We start from the raw sequence: 22,669 nt of genomic DNA, 5'->3' as shown, positions 1-22,669 counted from the left end.
ATTGGAAATATGTAACTTTCTTTTTGATTTTTATGGGGACTGACAGATGAGTTTGCCTTGAGTTTCAGAGGAGACTTTGTACTTGGACTTTTCTTCAGTGCTGGCAGTGTTAAGACTCTAGGGACTAGTGGAGATGGACAGAATGCATTTTGCATTCTGAGATTGGCATGAGCTTTTGTGTCCCAGGGAAAGAATGGTATAAAGGCTCATATAATAAAGGCTTGGTTGTCAGCCTGTGGCAATATTTGTACGTGGTAGAACCTTTAGAAGATATTGAAAGAGGATACCATGGTTATTTGAACCCTAACCCCTTCCTCTCACTTTGCTTTCCCACTGGTCTGAGCTGAACAGGTTTCTTTTACTACAGACTTCCATCATGATGTACACCCTCACAACCATAGGCCCATAAGCAAATGGGCCAAGCAGCCATGGACTGAAAGTTTTGAAACTGTGAGCCAAAATAAAATTTCCTGTGTAAAATTTGATTTTCTCAGGTGTTTTGTCATAGCAATGAAGAAGCTAACAAGTGAGGAAACCTTCCATCTAGATCACAACCGTATATAAAATAAATAGTGTAAAAAATGTACTATAAGCCAGAGAAAACCTGTCTTTCCATTTACATGCATCTTTTCAGAACAGTTGTTTTTTTTTTTTTTTTTTCCTGCTTTGACCAGAAGACCTAGAAAAACAACATAGAGCAGTAAGTTTGGGATTAATGGTTTCAGAGGTCTCAGTCTATAGATGTCCAATTCCATTGCTCTGGGCCACAGGAGAGGCAGAACATCAAAGCAGAAGGTTGTGGCAGAGCAAAGCAACTCAGGACATGAAAGTAGAAAAGAGAGCTCTTCTCACCAGGGCCAAAATATATATCCCAAAGGCACTCGCCCGGTGACCCACCTAGCTATATTCTACCTGCCTAGAGTTACCACCCATTTAATCCCTTGAAGTGGATTAATGAATTGATTGTTAGGGCTTTCATAACCCAATCATTTCACATTTAAACTTTCTTGCATTATCTAACACATGAGCTTTTTGAGGACACTTCAAATCTAAACCACAACAACAATATCATGTAAACTGAGGTAAAAAGGCAAGCCACCTTAAGTAACCATTTAGTTGTAACAGTGAACTCTTATTTATTTTATTGTTTATCATGTCTTTGCAGTTAAGCTTTTGTTTCTTTATTTGCATGTCACACTAACCCTTTGTGAAACCATTATTATTTATTGTTATAATAATTACTATCTTTGTTTTATAAATCAGATATCTGAGGGTTAGACTATTGTTTAAATTCAAACAACTACCTTTGTAGAATTTAAGTCTCATTAATATTGAGTTCAGAATCCATAAATTTAAACTTTATTTTAAGGCCCACAATATAAGTTTATTTTTACCTGTAATAATATGATCTTATCCTGAAAGGATTCAGTTAAACAAATTCTACAAGTTGCATGTGGAATTCTCATCAACATTCTTTCAATATTAAATAACCTTTAATGTTACACAATTTACCCTGATATCTGAATTGTTATTATGAAGAATCCATTGTGTGTTTGTTTATTTATTTATTTTTTGGTGAAAGAGTATACCGTATTAATATATTCTGTGAAAGGGGACTCCATCATTACTCTATTATTTTCTCTGATTGCATAAATTTGATTTTTTTTTTAAATTTGGCTACAACATTCACCTTCTGCAGATTTTTACTAAACTTCTCCCCATCCATTGCCCCAAAAATGTATTGGTTATAGAGTGCAGTATTTTAATATTTGGGAATGATACACTGTGATTATTTTCATGTGTGTTTAGACTTCCATTATTCATTTACATCAAATTTTTCATTCTGATCCTAGATTATTTTTCTTAAGTATTGTGTTATGTAGTTTTTTGGTTTGTTTTGTTTTTGGTCATTATGACCAAAAGACCTGATAGGAACAACTAAGAGGAGGAAAAGTTTGTTTTGGCTTAAGATTTCAGAGGTATTAATTCATTGTCAACTGACTCCAGTGCTCTGGGCCCATGATGGGGCAGAACATCATGGTGGAAGGGCATGGTGGAGGAAAGATATCAGCTCAAGGCAGCTGGGAAGCAGAAGAGAGCATGAAGATCCAGGGATAAATAAAAAATCCATAAGGCATACTACCAGTGACCTACTTCCTTCAACCAGGCTTCACCTTCCTACATTTACCACCCAGTAATTCATTCAAATTATGAATCTATTAAATGAATTAATCCAGTGATTAGGTTATGACTTCCATAATCATTTCACCTCCTTGATTAACAGGAGCTTTTAATGGATGACTCATATCCAAACCATAATGTCTTTATTCTTATATTTATCTAGGGTTTTCCCAGTGCATTTGAATAGTCTAGTAATTTATGCAATGAGACTAAACTGATTACTTTAAAATATTTTCACATAGGTTAATTTTAGTATTTCCAAAATTTTATTTGGAGTTTGGATGTGAGGCTCAGGTGAGTTGAATCAAAAAATTATATTAACAGTTTTGTTCTCAATTATTATTATGCTTAGTTCTTCAAGAATTAGATATTTATATATTTATTATTAATTGCTGTTTTATAGATAGTCATAAAAGTGGAATTCACTGTGGAATATTTATATATACACATAGCATAATTTTGTCAGATTCCTCATTTCCTCCTCTTTGCTGACCTTCCTCCCTCCTTCTACTCCACTGACATTCCCTCTATCTAGCTTCTGCAAATTAGAGAAAATATTTGATCCTTGATTTTCTGATTCTGTTTTATTTCACTGAGCATGATGTTTTCCAATTCTATTCATTTACTGGCAAACACCATAATCCATTCTTCTTTATGTCTGAGTAAAACTACATTATGTATATAGCTTGTTTTCTTAATCCATTCATTTGTTGAGAGGTACCTGAGCTGGTTCTATATGTTGGCTATTGTGAGTTTTGCTGTTATAAACAGCGATGTTCCTGTATTACTGAAGACTGCAGATTTTATTTCTTTTGGATAAGTGCTGAGGAATGGGATAGAAGGGTCATGTGGTGGTTCCAGTTCTTTCTTTCTTTCTTTTATTTTTTTGATACTGGGAATTGAACCTAGAGCTATTCAACCACTGAGCCACATCCCCAGCCTTATTTTGTATTTTATTTAGAGACAGGGTCTCACTGAAATGCTTAGTGCCTTGCCATTGCGGGGGCTTGCTTTGAATTTGTGATCCTCCTATCTCAGCCTCCTGAGCTGCTGGGATTACAGGTGTTCACCACTATGCCTGGCTTTTTTATTTTTACTTTTTTTTTTTTTTTTTTTGTATCGGGGATTGATCCCAGGGGAATTTAACAACTGAGCCACATCCCCAGCCCTTTCTAAAATATTTTATTTAGAGACAGGGTCTCGCTGAGTTGCTTGGTGCCTCATTTGGTTGTTGAGAAGGGCTTTGAACTCTTAATCAACTCTACCTCAACCTTGCAAGTAGCTGGGATTACAGGTGTGCACCACCATGCCCGTCTCATTCCTAGTTTTTTAAGGAATCTCCATACTGTTTTCCAGAGTGTTTGTGATAATTTATGGTCCCATTGACAATGTGTGAGTGTACCATTTTCCCTCACATCCTCACCAGCATTTGTTATTACTTATATTCTTAATAATTGCTATTTTAACCTATCACCCACCAATAAATAATGATAAAGTGCCCATAACTTGCTTTCCAGACAGAATAGGCTTTATAACAAAAGTTCCCCATCTTTTTGTCTAGACCCCTTTTCCAACAAAATTGTCTTCCTTGACAGGACTTGATGTCTTTCAACTTAAATGGTTGGTTCTACAGTGAGCAGCTGAACATGGGTTTGTTAACATAATCACATTGATTAATCTTCCTCCAATGTCCTCCAGATCTTTGCTACTACCTCATTCTAGTGCATAAAACTTTTTTTTCTTTTGATTGAATGGAAATGAATTCAATCTCTCTCCTTATTGCAGTAGTTCTGAATAAGGTCTTTGGGTTTAATTAAAAAAATAATTGCTATTTTAACTATTTCAATTTGTTTCCCTAATTGCTTTTTCATGTTTGGTGGCCATTTGTGTTTTTTTCTTATGAGAAACATTTGCTTAGTTCCCCAACCTATTTATTGATTGAGTTATTTGTTTTTCTGGTATTGACTTTTTAAAATTCCTTTTGTATTCTGTATATTAGTACCCTGTCAGAGAATCTGGCAAAGAATTTCTCCTATTCTGTAAGCTTTCTGTTCATGGTGGTTATTGTTTCCTTTGCTCCTCTAGGGAACCTTTTTCGTTTGATGATATCCCACTTATTGATTCTTGGTTGTATTTTGACAGTGTCTGTTCCAATACATTGGGGTGTTGACTCTGTTTTCTTCTATCATTTGTAAAGTTTCTAGTATAATCCCTAAGTTTTTTTTTTTAAAAGAGAGAGTGAGAGAGAATATTTTTAATGTTTATTTTTTAGTTTTCGGCTGACACAACATCTTTGTATGTGGTGCTGAGGATCGAACCCGGGCCGCATGCATGCCAGGCGAGCGCGCTACCGCTTGAGCCACATCCCCAGCCCATCCCTAAGTTTTTGATCCAGTGTTATTTGACTTTTGTGCAAGATGAGATATGGTGATCTAGTTTCATTTTTCTGCATATGGATATCCAGTTTTTGCAACATCATTAGCTAAAAAGGCTATCTTTCCTTCAACCTATATTTTGATACCTTGTGAAGTGTCAGATGGTTTGAAATATGTAGGTTTGTCTATGTGTCTTCTGTCTCATTGGTCTTCATGTCTATTTTGATGCCAATGCCATGCTTTTTTTTTTTTAAACTATATTTCTGTTGTATAAGTTCAGATCAGGTATTGTGATGTTTCCTGCTTTGCTTTTCTTGCTCAGGATTTCTTTTCTGAGTCTCCTATTATTCCAAATTTAAGAATTGTTTTTTTCTAATTCTGTGATGAACGTCATTGGTATTTTGATGGAGATTGCCTTGAATCTCTGTACCACTTGTGGTAATATGGCCATTTTGGCAATATTAATGCTGTCTATCTAAGAACATGGGATGTTTTTCTATCTTCTAAAGTCTTCTTTAACTTCTTTTTTCTGTGTTCTTTAATTTTCATTGTAGAACTCTTTTATCTCCCTGGTTAGATTAATTCCCAAGTATTTTATTTTTTATGGTTATTATAGATAGAGTGATTTTATTGCTTTCTTTCTCAGCAAAGTCACTCTTGGAGTATAGGAAATCTACTGATTTATGAATGTTGATTTTGTATTTGCTACTTTGCTGAATTTATCAGCTCTAGAAGTCTTCTGGTGTAGTATTTTTGGGTCTTCACCATATAGGATCATGTCATTAGCAAATAGATAATTTGATTTTTTCTTTTCCTATTTGTATCTCTTTAATTTTCTTTTTTGATTTCTCTGGCTAGAGTTTGAAGGACTATATTGAATAAGAGTGGTGAGAATGGACATCCTTGTCTTGTTCCTGATTTTAGAGGAAATGCTTTAATTTTTTCTTCATTTATTACTAGTTTGCCTTTAATTTTTTCATATATATACTTTATACTGTTGAGGTAAATTCCTTCTATTCCTAATTCCTCAAGTGTTTTAAACATGAATGGGTGCTGGATTTCATCAAATACATTTTCTGCATCTATTGAGTTGATTGTATGATATTGTCCTCTTACGGTTTAGATATTAGGTGTCTACCAAAAGCTCATGTGTGAGACCATGGAAGAGAGTTTAAAGATGAAATGTTTGGGTTATAAGAGGTTTAACATAATCAGTACATTAATCCCCTGATAGGGATTAATTTGTTGATAGCTGTAGCACATAGTGTGTGACTCAAGGAGGTGGATTCCTTGTGGTATGCCTCTGGGGTTACTATTTTGTTCTTAATGAGCAGAGCTGTTTCTTTGCTTCCTGGTACCTGTTCCCAGCTGATTTTGTCTGCCTCACATTTTTATCATGATGTTCTACCTCACCTCAGGCTCAAAGGAATACAGTTGTCTATTTTTGCACTGAGACTGTTTAAACCGTGAGCATCAAATACATTTTTCCTTCTTAAAATTGTTCTGGTTTGGTCTTTTGGTCACAGCAACAAAAACAAACAAACAAACAAAACCCACAACTGACTAAAACATGCCCTTAATTCTATTTAAGTGGTGAATTATTACTCTTATTGATTGTAATATGTTGAAACAACCTGTATCCCTGAGATGAAACCCCCTTGATCATGTTGTATTGTATTCTTGATGTGTTTTTGAATGTGGTTTGCTAATATTTTATTAAATATTTTTGCATCTGTACTCATCAGGGATATTGCTTTGTTGTTTTGGTATCAGTGTTATATTGTCTTCATGGAATGTACTTAAGGGGGGGTTCCTTTCCTTTCAATTTACTGTAATAATTTGAGGAAAACTGGTGTTAGTTCTTTAAAGGTGTGGTAAAACTTAGCTGAGAATCCATCTAGTACTGGGTTTTACTTTGTTGGAAGGCTTTTAATTGCTGGTTTTTTTAAAAAATATTTTTTTTTTGCTGTAGATGGACACAATATTTATTTATTTATTTATTTGTTTTTATGTGGTGCTGTGGATCAAACCCAGTGCCTCACACATGTAAGGCAGGTGCTCTACCACTAAATCACAGTCCCAGCCTTTAATTGTTGTTTTAATTTCATTATTTGAGTTTGGATTTTTTATATCCTCATGTTTCAATTTGGGCAGGAAATATGTGTCTAGAAATTTGTTAATGTATTCTAGATTTTTCCAGTTTATTAGAGTAAACATTTTCAAAATAGTTTCTATTTTGAATAGTTCCTATTTTTGATCCTCTGGATTTCAGAAGTATCTGTGATGATATTTCCTTGTACATCTCTAATTGTCTTTATTTGGATCTTCTCTCTTTCCTTTGGTTAGTTTTATTAAGAGTTTATCAATATTGTTTATATTTTCAAAGAACCAATGGTTATATTTTCTTAATTTATGGTTTTTACTGAAATTTCTGTTTCCTCTGCTCTTTTTCTCTCAACTTTTCACCCTTCTCATTTTATCATTTGCCCTTCTGTTATGGGATTCTCATACAGAGAGACAGGGCACTGGGGCATTCAGCAGGAAGCAGCATTTATTAGTGCCACCACTGGCCCAGTGGATTGTTATCCATAGGCTAAGCCCTGAATGCAGGAAGCGTTGCCTTATATACCTTTTGTTAGTTCCTCTTTTTCTTGCCAACTGTCTCACTTGAAAGGTAATACTCATTCTGATTGGACATTCTACTTCTATAGTGAAGAGTTGCAACAGTGTTATAACAGAGTTGTGGCATGTGCACATCCATACTGATGGTGCCATGTTGTTTTTTTCCCATCCACACTTCCATTTCCTCTTGTTTCTCTTACTTTTAAAGTAGATTTATAACATAATATTCATTTTATTATCTGCAGAGTTTAGAAACAGTTGTTCATAGTGGTAGGATGAGGAACATGAATAGGGGAACAAGGGTGAGAAAACTAAAATGGTTTTTGAGAATAGGAAAGAAGTAAATCGCATTTTTGCAGATGTCTCCTTAACAAATCTATAGTTTCACACCTGTATCTACTTACCATATATATGGAGGGCCATTCTAAGAACAGAAACACTGATCAAGATAATTAAAAGTAAACTATTATGTTGTCTTGCTCTAAGCATGTAGATATTTATATAATGTTGGTTGTTGGAGGTACTGGGAATTGAATCCAGGGAAATTCTACCACTGAGCTATACCCTCAGTCTTTTATTTGTTTTATTTTGAGATAGTGTTTTACTAAGTCTGGCCTTGAACTTGAAATCCTCTTGCCTAAGCCTTCTAAATAGCTGGGATTATAGGTGTGTGCCACCATTTCCAGCTTATAATAGTAAACACTTTAATCTTTTACATCATTAAAATACATACATGTGATTTAAATATTAATATGAATTATATCTGCATTTGTGATTTTCAGATTATCTAACATGTTTCAGGTTCTAACTATGTATTTTATAACTTTTCTCTCTTTAATGGTAATTACATTAAATAATCCAATATCAGTTTAAGGAAAAAAGGAGTTAACCCATGCATACTTTTTGCTTAAACTTCAGGTTATAGTTTTCTTCTTTTTATCTTCTTGTATAAATATACTTTTCACTTGAAGAATTTATTATCTGACTAAATGTTGAAAGTAGTATAATTAGTAAATATAGAAAATTTGTTGAATAAGTTAGTGTCCTTGGATGAGAGAGCATATATGTTTTCAAAATTATTTAAGTAATAAAAATATCATTTTGCTTTCCCAATGCACATTAAAATATGGGAGCAAGTTTACTTTAGTACAAACCCCTGAAAATTTAAGGACTTGGAGTTTGGGAGCTCTAATCTGATATTAACTTGTTTTCCATAATCTGGAGATTCTCTTTTTCACTTTAATTTTGTCAAGAGAAAATAGCATAAAGAATAATAAACATAATAAATGTTAATTATAGATTTTAATGAATCATACCTGTAAGATATATAGTAGAACATATGATTATATTTTTATAGGGAAGAATCTTACAAAAATTGTGATAAAATTCTAGCATTTTTGTCTATTTAGATGAAAGTTTTAGGCAAAAGAGTTTCTCTGAAAACTGTTATAATGTATTCTGATTGCTAATAGAGAAAAAGTTACTTATAATGCCTGAGTCAGAACAGGTGAATGAATCTATTACCTAATTTACTTACTTCAGAACTTTTTTTTTAACTCTATTGTTATTAATGAAATGAGAAGAATGTAGTATCCAGGGCACTGGAATATCTAAACTTATGTCTCCTTGCAATATCTCCTAGAAAAATAAGCATTTTATTATCCTGAGGCCTTGTCATCAGAAAACACTTCAGAAATAAAAATAGACAAATCTTGTTTGAAGATGTTTTGGCTAAGTTTCTGTTGGACTGGGTCCTAAAATTAAAAATGCTGGAAGACTGTCTTTGCTTCTTGTACTCTTATGTCTGCAACTTACTAGTCTTATTGATATTAAATATGTAAAGTCCAGTCACCCATCAAAGAAAACAGGCAAGTAGGAGATGTTTATTTGGAATAAGGACTAAGGAATGAGAATTTGTTCCAATTCCTAGATGTGGGCAGGCCTAAATCATTTGTTAGTGTCTTTCTCTGTCCTTTTTCACCTGCTTCTTGGAAGGATAGATATTCAGTGCAAAATAATTTGTCCTTGTGTCTAAGGACAAATTAATCATATCAGATAAAGACAAGGGCAACTTCTAAAAAGGAGTGCAAATGCATAGTGTGGTGGAGAGGTCTTTATGTCTCTTATTCCTTCTGCCTCACCTTAGAAGTAGACACTAATGTATATTAAATGAGAATACATCAGTCAGTGAATTCTCAATGAAATATTCTTTGTTTTTTCTTTTTTTCTTTCAAATGTATATATTATATTCAATTAGGCTGATATACTTTATGCTCCTTTGTATTGTTTTTAGCACATAATTTTTCACATTTCTACCATTCTTAGAATGGCTTTTTTGTTTACAGTTCAGCCCAATGAAACTGTAATTGCTTAGTTCAAGACTTTTCTTTTTCATGAAATCCTATGAGAGTAATATACCAAGCTTAAAATATTTTCAAATTCTTTAGAAGTTTATAATTTTTTCTTTATTAAACTGACCAATAATACTTATGACCTTTTCAACATTACAGTTTTATATTGATATTTGACTATTTACTTTTCCTTATGTTTTAGTCTTGTTTCTCTTTTAGACTTAAAATAACCTGAGAACAAGTACTATGTCTTATGTTGTCAATATATGTTTGTATGTATATATAAAGGCACATATATCTACAGGCATTAATCTAGTTTATGATTATTAATATAATCTGAATGTTTTTAAACAGCTCTACAGTGAGTTACACATTTGTTTTGAAACCACAAAATCAAATGAATCTATGCTCCGTCAAAGTGTCGTTAATCTTCAGGATCAACTATTTCAAAAAGAACAAGAAAATGCAAAATTAAAAAAAAAACTTCAGGAATCACAAGGAGCACCATATTCTTCACTTCAAGAAAATAATTCAGACCACTCAGCACAGGTGAGAGACATATTATAAAAATATTAGCCAGTATAATACTATATTAAATTATCTCTTACAACTTTAATACAAAATTTAAATAAATTTGCATATAGTGGGATATTAGTAGTGGAATTTTTTTGTTTTACTATTGTCTTTAGTCTTTGTGGACATGAATGTTGTATACATTAGAGATTCTTGTAGAAATGTATATAGAAATAGAGACTATATCAAGCAGTCAACCCTCCACCGAGTATCTGCAAGTTCCACATCCATGAATTAAACTAATAAGAATAAAATACAATTGAAAAATTTTCAAGTGTACTAAACATGAACAGACTTTTTTATTATGATTATGCCTTAAAATATTGTATATAAATATTTTCATAGGGATTATGTTATATTAGGTCTTATAAATAAGAGATGATTTAAAGTACACAGGTTTTATGCAAATATAAGAATCTGCAGATTTTGATATTTAAAGGGTGTCCTGGAACCATTGTATTATGGATATGGAGGGACAAGTATGTAGATATTATGTGAATTATTTTGATTATTGAAGAGCAAATAAATAGGTCATTTCTATTTTAATACATATAACTGAAGGAGATAATTGAATAGAGAGTATCTAACAGCACATCTCATAAAGTACTTGCCATAATGCCTTGTACACAGTGGTCAATATGTATTGGTCTTGATTCTTCCAGTATATTTACTTTTGATTTTGGACAAATCATTTGACCATTCTGATTATTTTCTATGGTAAATCAAGAAATTTATTACCACTTTAACCAAAGTTTCCTCATAAATAAAGCGTTGATATTAGTGGTATCTATGTCATAGAATTTTGTGAGGGTTAATGATATAGTTCATATTAAGTACAGGATTTGACATACAGAAAATGTTCATTAGTACCTCTTTTATATTATCTCCAGGTTAACTTTCAAGTTAAATATCTTTTTAAAAATACTTTATTTCTGTGAATTTATTTGTGTGTTTAAGGTACTTACAGCAATTCTTTAAATTTTATGATTTATTTATTTAAAAATAAAAATGCAATTAACAGAAATAGGAAATTGGGTGAGTATTTAATGATTTTTAAAAAATATCTAATTGTTGAACCTAGCACATTTTCTCTTGCTAATAACTTAACCTTAATACAGCAGTTTTAAAATTTGCACTGTATTGTATTACAGTTTTTATTTTTTTAACAGCTAGTGCATTGAATTGGGTTGATCATAAAATTTGCATCATGACACATTATTATGTTATATGTGTAGACCTACTTAATTTAATTTAGTTGCATTGTTTGCTTGTGTATTATAATAAATTCTCTTGTCCTACTAACTCATCCAAAGACTAGAACATTACTAATGACTGATATCTATTTGTATTTCCTTCCTTACCCTGGTACTTTGATTCTTTTTTTTAAAAGTTTTTTTTAAGTAAGAATGAAGCAATAATATCTTTTTTTAAGCCTTTATTTTATTTATTTATTTTTATGTAGTGCTGAGGATTGAACCCAGGGCCTCACATGTGCCAGGCAAGCACTCTACCACTGAGCTATAGCCTCAACTGTACCTTGATTGTTTTACTAGGAGTAACCACTAAACTATTTACCACTTCCATTATTTTAAAAAAGTTTTATCACATAGGAATTTGTGAGGAAATGGTATATTGAACTTCATCACTTGTAGAAGTGGTATTATAATATGTATTATCATATTGTGTTTGACAATTTTTTACTTATCATCATGTTTCTAAGACTCATCTCTGCTGTTTATAGCTATTTATTTTCACTTTTTAATGTATTTTATTTCATGACTACCAATTACTTATCTTTCTCTAGATGAGTACTTAGGTTATTTATAGTCTTTTGTTGTTATCAATGTATCTTATTATAGCATCACAAACAGACTAAAATACCATATATTCTTAGAATGATGAAAGCTTTTTTATGAACAGGTATTGAATATATACACTGCTTTTTATGAAACTTTTATAGACTACTAAAGCCTTTTAAAGTTATTTCATTAATGTTGTGAATTACAGCAATTAGTTTTGAATTATTCATTCAATTTTCCATTTCTTAAATGAATCTAACATAATGTTTTATCATTTTCATATATTGCTAAATTCAAATTCGCTTATGTTTTGATTAAGGTATCTGCATCTATGTTTATGAGGATTATTAGACTGTACTTCTCCTTTCTTGAATGTTTCCCATCAGATTTGATATAAAGTATTGTTGGCATTTTATTATGAATTGCAAAGAACTGTCTCTTTTTCATATCCCTGGAAGAATTCATGTAATAGTGATATCATTTATTTCATAATGGTAAACACTGAATGCTTTCCCTCTAAGATTAGAAACAAGTCAAGAATGTTCTTTCTCACATATTCTTTTCAGAATTATTCTGGAGATTCTAACTAGTACATACATGAAACAAGAAACCAATGAAAACATAGAAATTAGAAAAAATGAAGTGAAACTATTTATAGATAACATGCTATTTGTATAGAATCCTTATAATTTATGAAAAAGCTCCTAGGACTATTAAGTAAATTTGGAAGTGTTGTAATGTATCAACTTATAAGTCACTTGTATTTCTATATAAAAGGAAATAATCAGCAATTGAAAAAAATGTCATTTATAATGATCTCAAATGCTATGTAATAATTAACGATGGATTTGACAAAGCGGTGAGAGGATTTGTACTTTAAAACGTATAAAACATACTAGAGGGAAAGTCAAGAAAATGCCATTACATTAAATGGGCAGCTGCACTAAATTCAGGAATCAGAAGTTATAAGAAGGCCAGTTTTCCCTAAATATATCTATCATGAAATCTTAGTCAATCTCTGTGGAGCCTGGTTTTCTTTTAAAGAAATTGACAAGTCTATTCTAAAATTTATTGGGAAATGCTCAAGACAAAATGATCAATAGAACAGAATAGAGTTAAGAAATATACCCATCTGTGTTAGTCAGCCTTTCGTCACTATGACCAAAATAACTTGACAAGAACAACTTAGAAGGGGGAAAGATTTATTTTGCCTCATTGTTTCAGAGGATTTAATTTATGATTGGCTATCTGCAAAGCACAAACAACATCACAGAATGGCATGGTAGAGGAAAGCTGTTCAGCACAGGGAAACAGGAAGCTGAGAGTGAGAAAGACAGGAAGGAGCCTAGGACTGATATAGTCTCCAAAGCTGCTTCCCCAATTGCCAGCTTCCTCCAGCCATGGCCCACTTGCCTACAATTATCACCCAGTAGTTTTTTCAACTTATTAATCTACTGATGAGGTTACAGTCCTCACAATCTAATCATTTTCTAAGCGCCTCACCTCTGAAACTTTCAATATATGAGCTTTTGGGAACATTGCAGATTCAAACAATAATAACTGTTCACATATGTAACTTTATAGTAACTTTTGAAATGACAGTAATGTAAATCACTTTATTCTCTTTTTAGGAATACTGTATATATTTCTCATTTTTTTGTAGAGATTTTGGTATCATCTTGTCAATTTCTACAAACAAGTATTCAATTAGAAACATTTCTTGTTTCCTTTGTGATTTTTTGTTTGCCTTTTTGGTTACTTAAAAGCATCTGATTTACTCTTGGAATATTTTTATGGGTTTTTCTCTCCTTTTATATCTTCTTATGTTTACAGACTTCCAATGCACATTAATTTTGGTTAGATATAGTACTCTGTAAGACTGCTATATTATGAAGTTTATTGAATCTTTTATGGCTCAGCATATGGTTTTGTTGAATATACTATATATACCTGAAAATAATTTATACATTGCACTATAGGGCTGAATGTTCCTTAAACATTAATTATGTCATTGCAGCTGTTGGAATTCAGATTCTATGCCTCAATTTTTCTATTGTTTTTTTAAGAGAAACATATTAAAATCTCCCAATATGACTGTAGATTTATTTTTCTCCCTTTAGTTTTTTTCAAATTTTCTTTCATTTGTTTTAAAGCTGTTATATTGGGAGACTACATATGAAGATTATGTCTTTTTGATTAAAACCTTTGTCATTATAAAAAGTAAGATTTAACTGCTATATTCTGTAGACTTGAAATCTTCTTTCATAATGTTAGTATAACTAGTCCTTCCTTTTAATGATTACGTTTTACACAATAGAACTTTCCTATCCCTTGAATTTCAACCTATAGTTGTCTTTAAATATTTTTATATCTGTATATCTGTATATATCTAAATCTTGTGTGATCTGGATCTTGTTTTGTTTCAATTCATTCTGACAATTTCTTGCTTTTCATTGCAATGTTAAGTCATTTAAAAATATAACATTATTATGTTTGGTTGCAGTATACTATTTTATTACTTTTTGTTTGTTTGTTTCCTCTGTATTGCCCCTTCATTTATTTTCTTCCCTTCCTTTTAGATTAATTGTTTTAGATTGTAATTGTTTTGTTAAGCAGTTTAAAAGTGTCAGTTTTCTGTCTTCTGGACTCCATTGTTTCTGGTAATAAGTGTGTAAGAGTTCACTTTGTTTTTCACTTAAATGAAATTTGTTGGTTTTCTCTTGATTCTTTTTTTCAAGATTTTCACATCTCTGGTTGTACACAAAATAGAGTCATGCCCTTCGTGTCTTCATACTTGTACTTAGGGTAATGATGACCATCACATTCTACCATCTTTCCTACCTCTATGCCCCCTCCCTTCCCCTTCCTCCCCTCATCCCCTTTGCACTATTTAGAGTTCATTTAATCTCCCATCTCCACCACCCTGCAGCATATTATGAATCAGCATCAGAGAAATCATTCAGCATTTTTTTTTGGGGGGGATTGGTCAACTTCACTTAGCATTGTATTCTCCAGCTCTATACATTTACCTGTAAATACCATGATTTTATTCTCTTTTAATGCTGAATAATATTTCATTGTATATATATACCACATTTTCTTTATCCATTCATCTACTGAAGGGCATCTAGGTTGGTTCCACAGTTTAGCTATTGTGAATTTTGCTGCTATAAACATTGATGTGGCTGTACCTCTACAGTATGCTGTTTTTAAATTCTTTGAGTATAGAGGAATTAAACCAGAGACTCTGCATCTATTAGAAGATTAGGCTCCAACTTCCTTAATAAAACTCCTATAGCTTAAGAATTAATATCAAGAATAAATAAATGGGATCAATTCAAACTACAAAGCTTCCTCTCAGCAAAAGATACAATTAATGAGGTGAATAGAGAGACTATTAATTGGAAACAGATTCTTTTTTTAAATTTTTTTTAGATGGACACAATATCTTTATTTGTTTATTTTTATGTGGTGCTGGGGATTGAACCCAGTCTCTCACGCATGCTAGGCAATCACCCTTACCACTGAGCCACAACCTCAGACCATGAACAGATTCTTACCATACACATGTCAGAGGACTAATCTCTAGAATATATAAAAAACTCAAAAATCTTAACACCAAAAAAAACAAATAACCCAATCAATAAATGGGCCAAGGAACTCAATAGACTCTTCTCAGAAGTAGATATATAATTAATCAACAAATACATGAAAAATGTTCAACATCTCTAGCAATTAGAGAAATGCAAATCAAAACTATTCTAAGATTTCATCTCAATCCAGTCAGAATGGCAGTGATTTAAAATTCAAACAACAATAAGTAATGGCGAGGATGTGCGGTAAAAGGTACACTCATACATTGCTGGTGGGACTGTAAATTGGTGCAGCCAATTCAGAAAGCAATATGGAGAATCCTTGGAAAACTAGGAATGTAACCACCATTTGACCCAGCTATCCCACTTGTTGGTCTATTCCCAAAGGACTTAAAAACAGCATACTATAAGGACACAGCCACATCAGTGTTTATAGCAGCAAAATTCATAATAGCTAGACTGTGGAACCAACCTAGATGCCTTTTAGTATATGAATGGATATAGAAAATGTGGTATATATACACAATGGTATATTATTCAGCATTAAAAGAGAATAAAATCATGGTATTTGCAGGTAAGTGGATGGAGCTGGAGAATATAATGCTAAGTGAAATTAGCCAATCCCAAAAAACCAAATGCTGAATGATTTCTTTGATTTAAGGATACTGATTCATAATATGCTGCAGGGTGGTAGAGATGGGAGGATTAAATGAACTCTAAATAGTGCAAAGGGGATGAGGGGAGGAAGGGGAAGGGAGGGGGCATAAAGGTAGGAAAGATGGTGGAATGTGATGGTCATCATTACCCTAAGTACAAGTACGAAGACACGAAGGGTATGACTCTATTTTGTGTACAACCAGAGATGTGAAATATTGTGCTCTATATGTGTAAATATGAATTGTAATGCATTCTGTTGTCATATATAACAAAATAAAAAAGATTGAATAATAAAAAAAGCTACTTTAAAATAATTATATCATAATTTCATCTTTGTGTACTATGACTTCTCTCCTTTTGATGGTTTTTCTTTCCTTCTGAATATGCTTCATGTATTAATATTTCCTCTATGTCTCAATTTGCTAGGCACACTGATATACACCTGTAATATACACCTATAATCCCAGTGACGTGGGAGGCGGAGGCAGGAGGATTACAAGTTCAAAGACAGACTTAGCAACTTAGCTAGACCCTAAGCAACTGATTGAGACCCTGTCTCTAAATAAAAAAATAAGAAAGGGGTTGGAATGTAGCTTTATGGTAAAGCGCCCTTGGGTTCAATCTATTGTGCTAATAAAATAAAATAAAATAAATCATTTTATTGTAATTTTATCTTTTGGATATTCTTGTATTTGATTGTCTTCTCTCTTTTTGATGGTTCTACTTTGCTTTTGAATATGCCTCATGTGTTATTTGTTTCTTTTATATCTCAAAAGTTAACATTGTGTGGTATATATTATATGTTACTTTTATTAGTTTTATAACTCATGCAAGTATTGAAAAAAAAAATATATATATATAGGTTTATCTAGATTTAACTCTTTAAAGTTCCAAGGTCTGTTTTGCATCACATGAATGACACAGATGACAGTGAATTGCTTTTCAGTCCTTTTAACCTTGTATGGATTTCTTAAAGTCTGCTCAGTACAGTTATTGTTTTGGCTTTCTCCTATCTGGTATTTCTTCCCCCCCATTTTTAACTGCAATGGTAGACCTTAATTTTGTCCTCTAGTTCTTTAAAGTATTATGATTCTTGAATTTTAGTCTCACCACATATGGTTTTTTGATTGCTTTCCCCAGGTAAAAATCCATAAAAATGGATTACTTACCCAATGCTGGTCAATTTTCCAAATACCAGTTATTGTCCAGATTCTGTTTTTGACTATTCAGTGTTGCCTTCAATAGTTATTTTTATGTTTTTCTTTGAGTTTAAGTGGTTAATGTGCAGGAGGTTTAATCTAATAGGATCTACTCTGTCATTATTTTGAATAGAACTATCCAATTCTTGACTATTTATTTTCTTTTTAACATTTTTTATTAGAGTTTTATAGTTATATGTAGTAGTTCCAGTCATCCCAACAAATTCATACATGTAGGGAATTTGACTTTAGTTCATAGATCCCCCATTTTTCCCTCCTGATTTTCCCTCCTGTTTGCCTTTCCCTGCCCTATTCCCCTGAATCTACTCTAGTAGACTTCCTTTCACTTGACTATTAGTTTCTATTTGATGGATTCTATCTACCTATATAGGTGAAGTTCCCTGTCATGTATTTATATATGAATATAACATTATTTTCTAGAATTCATTAAGCATTTTCTTCCCTTACCCATCCCTCCACTCAAACTCTTGAACTCCTTTTCCCACATTACTGATCTTCCTTTTATCTTTATGTGAACCTATCCTTCCCTCCCCTTTTCCTTTTTATTCTAGCTTCCACATATGAGAGAAAGCATCCGATCTTTGAATTTGAGTTTGGCTTATTTCACTAAGCATGATATTCTCCATTTCCATCCATTTACTGGCAAAAGCCATAATTTCATTCTGTTTTATGGCAGAGTCAAACTCATTGTATACATGTATGTATGTGGTATATGTACAACACACACACATACACATACACACACCACAATCTCTTAATCCATTCATGTACTGATGGGCATGTGGGTTGACTTCATAGTTTAGCTACTGTGAATTGTGCTGCTACAAATATTGAGATGACTATATTGCTGTAGTATTTCGATTTTAGATCTTTTGAGAATGGGAAAATTGGGTCACATGGTGGTTCCATCCCTAGATTTTTGAAGAATCTTCATCCTGCTTTCCAGAGTAGCTGTACTAATTTGTCATACCACCAAGAGTTTCCCATATTCTCACCAGCATTTATTATTATTTACATTCTTGGTAATTGTCATTCTGACTGGAGTAACATGAAATCTTAGTGTAGTTTTGATATCCCCAAATGATAGAGATGTTGAACATTTTTTTTCATATATTAGTTGACCACTGTGTTTCTTCTTTTGAGAAATGTGTTTAGTTCTTTAGCCCATTTATTAATTGGGTTACTTAGGGTTTTTGGTGTTTAATTTTTTGAGTTCTTTATATATTCTGAATATTAATTTCCTGTCAGAGGAGTAGCTGACCAAGATTTTCTCCCATTCTGTGGGCTGTCTTAATGCTCTTAATAATTTCCTTTGCTGTGCAGAAGCTTCTTAGTTTGATGGTATCTAACTTACTGATTTTTGGTGTTATTTCTTGAATTTTTCGGGTCTTAAGGAAGTTGGTTACTGTGCCAATATGTTGGAGGGTTGACTCTGTTTTCTTCTAGCAACTGCAATGTTTGTGGACTAATTCCTAATTCTTTGATTCATTTTTATTTGACTTTCGTGTAGTGTGAGAGAGAGGGATCTGGTTTCATTCTTCTACATTTGAATTTTCAGTTTTCCCAACAGCATTAGTTAAAAAGGCCATCTTTCCTCCAATATATTTTTAACACCTTTGGGAACTCTCAGATGCTTTTATGCTTTTATACTGTGGGTTTGTCTCTGTGTTTTCTATTCTGTCTCATTGGTCTTCACATCTATTTTGTTGTCAATGCCGTGTGGTTTTTGTTGCTATACTTTTGTAGTGTAATTTCAAATCAGATATTGTGATGCCTCTGCATTGCTCTTCTTGCTCAGGATTGTTTTGGCTATTGTGGGTCTCTTAATCTTACAAACTAATGTTAGAACTATTTTTTTTCCTAGTCTGTGAAGAATGTCCCTGGTATTTTGATGGGGATTGCATTGAATCTCTATAACACTTTTGGTAATATGGCCGTTTTGACAATGGTAATACTGCCTATCCGCGAACATAAGTGGTCTTTTCCACCTTCTAAGGCCTTCTTCAATTTCTTTACCATGTTTTATAATTTTCCTTGTAAATATCTTTTACCTCATTTCTAAATATTTTATATTTTTATGATTATTGTGAAAGGAATGATTTTCCTAATTTCTTTCTCAGCAGAATCACTGTTGGAGTATAGGAAAGCTATTGATTTATGAATGTAGAGTGTTGATCTTGATAGTTTGATGAATTCATTTATCAGTGCTAGTCATCTTCTTGTGGAGTTTTTTGGGGTCTCCTACATGTAGGATCATGTGATCAGGAAACAGAAAAAGTTTGACTTATTCTTTTACTAATTGTATGCCTTTAATTTCTTTCTTTTTTTTTTTTTTTGCTAAATTTCTCTGGCTAGAATTTTGAGGAGTATTTTGAAAAGGAGTGGTGAGAGTAGATATCCTTGTCTTGTTTGATTTTAGAGGAAATGCTTTTAGTTTCTCTCTATTTGGTATGATGTTGGGTTTGGCTTTTATCAGAATAGTCTTCACGAAGTTGAGGTAAGTTCCTTTGATCCCTAGCTTCTTTAGTGTTTTAAATATGAATGGGTCCTGAATTTTATCACATGCCTTTTCTACATCTCTTGAGATGATCATATGATTCTCATACTCAGTTCTGTTTAAGTGGTGAATTACATTTATTGCCTTGTGTATGGTGAGCCTACCTTGCATTCCTGGGATGAAACCCATTTGATCATGGTATATTGTGTTCTTGATGTGTTTTTGAATGTTGTTTGTTATATTTTATTAAGGATTTTTGCATCTATGTTCATCAGGAATATTGGTCTGTAGTTTTTTTCCTTGCTACATCTTGGCTTTTAGTATCAAGATTGGGATTATACTGGCTCCATAACAAGTATTTGCGAGTATTCCATCCCTTTAAATTTTAAGAAATAAATAAAGACTGGTGTTAGTTCTTTTATAATGGTGTGATAGAACCCATCTGATAATCTATCTGGACTTGGGCTTTTCTTTTCTAAAGATTTATGTATTTAATTTTTTGTGGTACTAGGGATTGGACCCAGGTCCTTGTACATGCTAGAAAATTACTCTGCCAACTGAGCTATATCCCCAGCCTCCTTCTAAAGACTTTTAATTGCTATTTCAATTTCATTAATTGATATGGGTCTGTTTAGGTTTTCTGTATCTTCCTGATTCAATTTGGGCAAGTCGTATACATCTACAAACTTGTCAATGTCTTCAAGACTTTCCACTTTGGAAGTGGTGTATAAACTTTCAAAATAAGTTTTGATAATCCTCTGGATTTCAGAAGGATCTGTGTGGATGACTGCTTTTTCATCTCTAATGTTGTTCTTTTGGGTTTCTCACTGTTTTTTTTTTTTTCCCCCCTTTTGGTTAGTTTGGCTAAGTGTCTGTTTTTTTTTTTTTTTAATCTTTTCAAAGAACCAATTCTTGGTTGCATTAATCCAATGTATTGTTTTTGTAATCTCAATTCATTGATTTTTGACTCTGTTCATAATTATTTCCTGTCTTCTACTGGTTTTGTAGGTTAGTTTGTTCTTTTTGTTCTAAAGCCTTGAGGTGGAGTATAAATATATTTATTTGGAAAATCTCTAATTTTTTAATGTAGGCACTCAATGGTGTAATTTTTTTCTCTTAAAACTGTTTTCATACTGTCCCAGAGATTTGATTTGTTATTTCTCTGTTCTCATTTCCTTCTAAGAATTTCTTTATTTGTACTCTCATTGCTTATTGATTCATTCTTCATTAAAGAGAGTATTGCTCAATTTGTATGTGTTTACATGGTTTCTGTTATTTTTCTTGCTGTTGATTTCTAGTTTCCTTCTGTTATATGATGAGATACATGAGATACATGGGATTATGCCAAATTTTTGTATTTGCTAAGATTTGCTTTCTGGCTTAGAATATGAACTGTTTTGGCAAATTTTCTTTGTGATTTAAGAAAGTAATTTTACCTGTTTTGGTTTGGAATATTCTGTAGATGTCAATTAGGGCCATTTGATTTATAGTTTTATTTGGGCTGTACACATATTTATTGATTTTATGTTTTGGTAACCTCTATATTTAGCACATAAATGTTTACTATTGTTATATCTTATTGTTGTATTTTCCCTTTAGTAGGATATAGTGGCCTTCTTCTCTTCTGTTCAATTTTTTTCAAAACTCTGCTTTATTAATTATGAGAATGGCTACTCCTGCTTGTTTTTGTAGTGCCTATACATGAAATATTTTTTTCTATTCCCTTATTCTCAGCATGTGGATGCCTTGACCTATAAGATGAGTCTCTTCTTAAAAATGTGTAGTTGTATCTTGCTTTTTGATCCATTCTGCTAATCTTTGTCTTTTAGTTGGGGAGTTAAGATCATTAATATTCAGCATCAGTATGAATATGTATTTGTGATTTCCTACCATTTTGGTTTTTTTGCTTTATTTTTTCCTATCTTGATTCTCATTCAGTGGGTTATTCTTCTATTGAATTTCCTCTATTTGGGAGATTTGAGATTTTTTTTTAGTTCCTCTGTGTGCAGTTTATCTTTTGAGTTTTTTATGTAGACCTGGCTTGATGTTCATTGATCTTTTTAGTTTTTCTTATATGGAAAATTTTTATTTCTCCCTTGAATTTGAAAATGAACTCTGCTATGTATAGTAACCTTAGCTGGAATTTCTTTTTTAAAAATATTTTGTTTATTTAGTTGTTCTTGGACACAATACCTTTATTTTATTTTTATGTGGTGCTGAAGATCGAACCCAGGGCCTTGCACATGCTAGGCGAGCCCTCTACAGCTGAGCCACAACCTCAGCCCTGAAAGTTATTTTCTTTTAGTACTCGGAATATCTCATACCAGGGCCTGTTGACTTTAGGGTCTGAGCTGAGAAATCAGAAATGAGCCTTATTAGTTTGCTTCCAAATGTGACCTGCTGTTTCTGTCTTGCAGCTTTTAATATTCTTTTCTTATTTTTCATTTTATGCATTTTGGTTATGATTTGTCTTGGTGAGCTTCTCATTTGAATAGGTCTATTTGGTCCTGTAAGCCTTCTTTATGTGGATGTTTAACTCATTTCTGATGTAAGAAATATTTTCTGTAACAATCTTATTGAAAATGTTCTATACACAATTAGTTTGTATCTCCACATTCTCTTCTATACCAATGATTCTCATGTTTTTTCTTCTAATGTTCCTCCAGAGTTCTTGTACATTTTTCCCTTTATTGAATTCTGTGTACTGAAGGTCATATATCTCTAACCTGTATTCAAGGCCTAAAGTTCTGTCTTCAGGGATTGAGAGTCTATTTTCTATGCATTGTATTTTGTTCTTTGTG

General features: G+C 32.4%; 1 protein-coding gene across 1 annotated transcript in view; it reads left to right on the top strand.

Moving 5' to 3' along the window:
- The window catches only part of Cntln (centlein), a 311,560-nt gene that overhangs the window by 108,442 nt on the left and 180,449 nt on the right, over window positions 1-22,669 (top strand). Inside the window, exon 8 of the mRNA XM_048783891.1 lies at window positions 9,884-10,078. Coding sequence (XP_048639848.1) covers window positions 9,884-10,078 — 195 coding nt within the window. The remainder of the gene's footprint in view (window positions 1-9,883; window positions 10,079-22,669) is intronic.

This window comes from Marmota marmota, unplaced genomic scaffold, assembly GCF_001458135.2.
Source record: "Marmota marmota marmota unplaced genomic scaffold, marMar, whole genome shotgun sequence".
Classification (NCBI taxonomy): domain Eukaryota; kingdom Metazoa; phylum Chordata; class Mammalia; order Rodentia; family Sciuridae; genus Marmota; species Marmota marmota.
This window is presented reverse-complemented; position numbering and strand designations above follow the sequence as displayed.